Source organism: Hoplias malabaricus, chromosome 1, assembly GCF_029633855.1.
Source record: "Hoplias malabaricus isolate fHopMal1 chromosome 1, fHopMal1.hap1, whole genome shotgun sequence".
NCBI lineage: Eukaryota > Metazoa > Chordata > Actinopteri > Characiformes > Erythrinidae > Hoplias > Hoplias malabaricus.
The window spans coordinates 15,143,642-15,150,503 of NC_089800.1; the positions used below are offsets into that span (position 1 = coordinate 15,143,642).

General features: G+C 44.7%; 1 protein-coding gene across 1 annotated transcript; it reads right to left on the reverse strand.

The window, feature by feature from the left end:
• Window positions 1-732: 732 nt before the first annotated feature.
• Window positions 733-4,769, reverse strand: ngdn (neuroguidin, EIF4E binding protein). The gene is made up of 11 exons (XM_066686744.1): window positions 4,683-4,769; window positions 4,318-4,380; window positions 3,893-3,964; window positions 3,449-3,586; window positions 3,266-3,350; window positions 2,976-3,028; window positions 2,151-2,271; window positions 1,790-1,964; window positions 1,517-1,661; window positions 947-1,013; window positions 733-857 (listed from the first exon to the last, which is right to left on the reverse strand). The coding sequence occupies exons 1-11, from the start codon at window positions 4,704-4,706 to the stop codon at window positions 838-840; spliced, it is 963 nt and encodes a 320-aa protein (XP_066542841.1). The 5' UTR covers window positions 4,707-4,769; the 3' UTR covers window positions 733-837.
• Window positions 4,770-6,862: the final 2,093 nt, after the last annotated feature.

The following is a 6,862-nucleotide window of genomic DNA, read 5'->3' on the forward strand; positions in this document are numbered from 1 at the left end:
ATTCATGTTCTAACCACTCACCCTGTCAGACAGGTTAACCCTTTCACTGCCGCTTCATCAGCTCAGGGTCAGGATCAGATTCACTTAGCTACACCACGGACGAGTGAGGGGCAGGTGTCTCTCCAGTGTGTCCCAGTGCCCTCTTCGACTGGGGTGAAGTGCTTATAGAAGATGAATGAATGAATGAATGAAGGTTCTACACAGTGTAGTGTTCTCTCTCACGGAGTGAGTCCAGTCCAGTTTTCGTGGTTCTCAGTAAAATGTTCCCAGGTTCTCCAGCTGTTATTGGCTGAAGCAATGCGCTGATATTGGAATGAAATGCCTTAAGCCTGGCCCCCAGTAACAGACCGGCCCTGTGCCCTGCTGTGGTCAGCACCGCGGCTGCTGTTATTTGGTCATCAGTTAAAACTCAGCTCCCGCTGCAGACTAAGACTAATATAGAAAGAACCTCAAATGTCCTCATCCTCCATTCTCTCTTCACTCCTCTTATCCTGCACCACATCATTAATCCTCCACTCTCTCCTTTCCTCCACTCCCTAGCAGCTTTAACACCATGTTTCTGATAAAGCGCGTGTTCAGACCTTGCTCTTTGACCAGGTTTCAGCTTTATCCCCTCATTCAGCGCACCTTTACCTCATTAAGCCTTTAACTCTGAGTGAATCTCAGGTAAACACTGACACACACATCACACTCAGTCTTCTACTTCTCTTAAAGAGCAGAAACCACAGAACTGCAGCTTGTTTAATTGTTTTATTCTGAAAATGAGAAAGAAAAGTCCACTGGAGAATCCCGATCCCGCGGCGTTCCTCTCGGATCAGACCTCGACGCTGGGACGTCCTAACTGCGCTTCTTAAACACTGAAAAACAAACATTACACAAAGTCAGACACAAACCTCCACAGTGACCACCCCTTCACCTGCAACAACATTCACTGCAGGGGGCTTACGTCTCTTTTTACTCTTCTTCTTCAGCACCTTCTTCTTCTTCTTCTTGGGTCGGGACAGGTCCGTGCTCTGGATCAGAACCAAAAACAAAAAAGGTACAGCATTTTTTCATTAGGCAACATTTTATATTCGATACATTAGTTAAAACAGTGGAGCAGATGTTTACAGATGTGTTTGTTAACAAGCAACAGGATATTCTTTACTATGTTTGTTACTTTGGTGTTTCTCGTTGTTTAACCCCCTACAGTCCACTCTCCTCTTTAAACCACCTTCTCAGAACGCTCAGATTATTAAACCACATGTGTCTGACATGTCACAAAAAAACCAAAACAGAAATCAGGCCAAAATTCAGCCGAAACAATAAAGACACCCCGGAGGCCAAACTCAGTTCTGCCACCGGCAAACAGAGGAAAAAAAAAATATGTAGTCGGTTTCCCTTTAGAAAAGTCGCTGTACGTTACTCATGCACTCTGCGTTCTGAGAGTGTGGCGTAAATGACATCATCACGAACTCAAAGTGTGACTAATGTGACTAAGACCTGGTGATAGGGTGAGTGAGTGGGGGTGTCTCACCGTGGACTGGCCGCCCGTCAGCGCCGTGATGTCACTGAAGTGGGTGATGTTACCCAGCTGTGATGTCATCCCCATTCGTCTCTTCCTGTTTCTCTGGTCTCGAGGCGCACTCAGACGCACCATCATCGACTCCTCGTAGTTTCTCCTGAAGAACCACAGAGCCACACTCTGTATGAGCACTTAGAACAATGATCACCACAACAACAACAACAACAACAACCAGGAACAGGGCTGAAGGACAGTCTCCCACTCTCTGTGTGTGTATGTGTGTACCTGTGTTGTTCGTCTCGTAGCTCTCTCTCCGTGTGTGTGTCCTGTTTGTCCCGGATTTCCTCTGGATGGTCGCTGTATTGGTGGCGGAGTTCCTGGATAACAGAGCTGCGCAAAGCTGCTCTTCTCTGTTTTTCGGCGAGTTCTCGGTGTTTATCCGAGTCCGTTAGGTCTCCAGCTGCGGACATACGAGGAAAAATAACACACTGAACAACACTAATGACTACTACAGTCCACGTTACACTACGGGGGTTTACAGCCCCTCAGTTTGTGTCCAGGACCCACAGGTAATCAATGTCTGCAGGGCACCAGTCTGCCACAGGACAGTATGAAGACTGTAAACTCAAATAAAGTGTTTATTTACAGTAGTGCATGGGGGCGATCTTTGGAGGTCTGTATTTTCTCTCCGGAGCAAATCCTGCGTTCTCAGAAACGGTTTTCTCTCCATCTTCATCTTCTCCTTCTTCATCTTCGTTCTCACTGAGCTGCAGAGGAAATAAAAACATTCACGGATTTATCTCAAACACAAAAGAACAGTAGTGAGATTTCTGATGGAGCTTTGGGACGCCGTGTGATTTCACTTTGTGTTAGAAACTGCAGCCACTGCAGAAATAATCACTCCTGTTTTACACTCCACTCAGTAAGGGCCAGAAGAGGTGCCGGTAGGCGCCTGTGTCCCTGTTCCGCTGAAGAGAACAAGAGTTTGTGTTGGTTTTCAGCTGAACAATATGTTAACTGTTGAAACTCTGCGTTTGGGCAGAACCCATTTAAACAGAAACTGAACTGAGGCCCTGTCCCCGAACTGCAGCCCCATACTCAGTCTCAGCTAAAACTCTCACACTGTCTGGAGACTTCAGATATAGTCCATTCACACTCGCAGACTACTCCGCAGCCAGAGTTTCCATCTTCAGCTCTGGTCAGTCTCCAGTGAACAGAACCACCCCCAGAACCATGGGCCAAATAGAACACTACAGCAAGTAAGTTAACAACCCGCATTAGTTGTGTTTTAGCTAAAGTAGTGCTTGTGAAGTGTGTGGTTTGGGACATAGCCCGTGAGGTCTCTGTAGCTGACACCAATGTAGCGCTCAGGAGTGGGATTCGTTATCAGGGTGATTCAGTTTGTGTCATTGGCTGAGCCTCTCTTGCGTGCGTGCACACACACACACACACACACACACACACGGTTTACCTTACTGACAAGATTCTCAGGATTGGGACGGAAGTGTAGAGGATCGTTCTCGGCTGAAAAACACAACACAAACAAATAATTAGTAAAAAAATATATATACACACTAATACACAATAATAAATATGAAAACACACTCATACAACAATATACTTAAACATGAATAAACAAATACATATGAATAAATACCAATGAACAAAACAAGCCCCTAACACACAGAAACAGGGAAACACACTCATACAATAATCTGGTCCAGAGCACAGTGAAGGAGGGACTGAGTGTGTGCCTCTTACCGAGACTTCCCGTGACTGCAGTCCGCACTAATTTATCAATCTGATATTTTAGCTTTTGATCAAGAGGACGCATCTTCTCCAGGATCTGCACAAACCACAGGATGGGGGTAACAGTGTTACACATGTCTGAGAGCTTAATTAAAAAACATGTTTTGTGTTTCTAAAACTGAGTGAATATCTCACAGTTCTAATGGTGACCAATCTCTGGATGGCATCACTGTCCTTAAAAGTCCTTCCCTCTGTTTTTGTGGCCAGCAAGTGAGCGAGGTCTTGCAGGTAAAAGAGCAGCAGATGATACTTCACGTCCAGAAATGACAGACCCTTAAAAACAGAGTTAGTATAAAACACTGAGGAACAGATGCTTTAAATCCCCAAAACACAAAGGACATTAAACATCTGCACTGCACATGGATACAGTCTTCATCTCACCTCTCTTCCTTTTTCTCTCTCCTTTAACACACACTGTCCCTAGCCAATGTGTTGCTCTAGGAGCACTGCTGCATCTGATCCACTCATTACAGTACAACACACACTAACACCACAACCACCAGCACGTCACAGTCATTGTAGCGCTGAGGATGATCCACCACTTTAAAAAATAAGTATACACTGTACTTTAATTCTCACCTTTTTGGTGTGATACGTTTGTTCTTGCACTTTTTTGATCAGGTCCCGGACGTGGCTTGTGACAGACACCACCTTAAATAAAAACAAATGAAACAAGATTCACTTAAAAGTGAAAATAGTTTTCCAGAAGCATGACACAGATGTAACGCCAGTTGAGAGGGATCTGGGGTCTGAAGCATCTGCTGTGGAAGAAAGTTAACGCAGGCAAAACGTTCACGTAGACCTCTAATGCATCAGCCTTGTCTCTCCAGTGTAAACTAAACCTTCAGACTCCAGACCCCAGCCTTTCTCTGCTGATCAGATACACACTGGATAAGGCCTTTAAAGCCGCCACAGTAGAAATAAATAGTTATTAACTACATGGATTAAACTGAAAAACCTAATCAAAGTGCGATGTAAAGCGCAGACGTGGATGTAGTTCACACCTGTTCTGTGAGTTTGTTGAGCAACTGAACAGCTTTCGGTAAATCATCTTCAATAACAGCGTCCTGAGGAACAAAGACAGTCAAAATTAACGTAAAAATTTTTATATATTTTCTATATACATTTAAATAAGACACAAATAAACACGAAAACATTCATTAAGTCTACGCTACAAGAGCTTGAAATGGGTTCTTGGACTATTCCGTCAAGAAAACAGTTTAAACATCTTATTTGAAATAAAACCATGATACAGCCCCCTCCCCTTATCGATAACATTCTGATCACCCTGATCAGCATCAATTAGCGGGTTTAAATCCCGTAAAACTGGACTTTAACTAACATTTAATCCATAAACAAAACAACTCACGTTGCTCACACTGAGAGCCGCCATCCTGAACTACGGAAAGCGCACACGGACACGGGTAAGTGTTTTATCGTTCGCGTCTTCCAGTCCACACAGCAGGGGGCGCTGTAAAACCACCATTCGGCTTCAAATGCGTTTACAATGTGAGAAATAATTTTATTTTATTATTAATCATAATTTACACGTGGATATGAATATTAATGATATGTTAATATTAAAAAACACAGATGAAGACTGGTCAGTATCGGCCCTGTTTTATTGGATTTGTAAACACAGTGCCACTCCGACCCTTCTGACCTGCGACTCCCTCCCGGTTCCATTCAGGACGAGCAGAACTGGGCCAGGGTCAGGACATTACTGACCTGTTCAACAGAGAACCACAGGCAGAGACATGGACCTTTCATGAACGTCCTTAAAGATAAGAACCCTGGAGGGACCTCAGCAAGTGTCCATTCCTGACCCCACCACATCCAGTGCCGGATCACTTGGGCTCAGGGTCACTCAGAGATGTACACAACACAGACACATCCACAACCCCCCATACAACCCCACTGAACCCAGGGGGGACATCCATATGGACTGTGTCCAGTAGCTCCATCCATTCCACTAGACTGAGAGACCCACTCTGGTCAGTCCAGTCAGAAAGACACATATATTTCAGATAAAGTGGACGCTGTGTGTTCTGGACAAAATAAGAGGAACAGGTTCTGACACCAGCAACAAGTCCCAAGGCCAGGGTCAGTCAGGGTCTGGGGCTGGGTCAGAGGTCACACTTCTCTGGAGGCTTCATTAACACAAAACGCCCATAAAACAACACACATGCCTTCAGGACCCCCATCTCCTCCAGGGACCCTTCACACTCACCCAGATGATACAGAACCATACTCAGAAAACAGGCCCCACTGCAGAGGAAGGAGCAGTGGGGGCTGTACCGACCAGGATTTAATATCTTTAATCTGCTGTGAAATGGGACAGCAGGATTCCAGAGGATTCCAACTATTCATTTCATTAAAAACAAATAAATAAAATTCAGGACTAAAACAAGTCCGTGAATGTGCTGCTTGGCTGCGCTGTCATAAAGTCTTGTGATGGACTCGGTTGTGTTTGCCATGTGTTCAGTGATTCCAGGTCATCTCCGGACTCACCGTGACTCTGAACACAATGAAGTGCTCATAGAAGATAACTGAATGAATGAACGAACAAATGAATGAATTAATTAGTGAATGAATGTAATAAAATCCTCGGAACATCACTGACCTGTTTTTACAGTCTCTCTCCACAACGTCCCCACTTTGACTGGTGTGTGTTTGTGTAATCAATAACAGTGTGAGAGCATGTTCCCTGTCTCTGTGATGGAGGTTCAGAGTCAGTGGAACCGTATGCTCTCGTGGCAGAACCTTAGAGGTTAAAGAGCCCAACACTCCGAGTCCTGCGTCACTTCTCTGACTTTATTCAGAAATACATTTGTGCTGCAGACACACAGACACAGACACACACACACACACACACACACACACACACACACACACACACACACATAAACATACACAACATCTATGTCCTCCTGAATCCACCACTGAAAATTAGGTGATTTCAATTATTCACTTTTGTGATGTCACAAAAACAGTTCATAGCTGATATCTGAGTAATCAGACTGTTTAAGCCCCAAGGCTGAGAGACACAGGAGAAACACGGGAAACGCTTTTAGTCAAAAACTACACACACACACACACACACACACACACACACACACACACACACACACACACACACTGTGTGAGAATGACGTGTAATGTGGCTGTAGCCAGTATGTGTGTGTGTGTGTGTGTGTGTGTGTGTGTGTGTGTGTGTGTGTGTGTTTTAGTGTAGTTTACTGTAGTTGAGGACACTGAGTGGTGTTTTAACCCTTTAGAGAGCAAGTGACCTTCAGCTGACACTGTTACTGTTAAACATCTCAATATAACAAAGCTTTTACAGGAACCACACACACACACACACACACACTTGTGCATGTGTGCACTCGTCTGTATAATGAGCCGGAGCCTGTTACTGTAATAAAGCTCGGTGCAGACCTCGGCCTCATCAGGAAATGTGCAGAAAATCTATAACAATCTGGAAATGCCTTTAACGCTCTCAGACTCTGCTTTACTGCTGCTGCTGGGGTCCGGGGTCCGGGGTCCAGA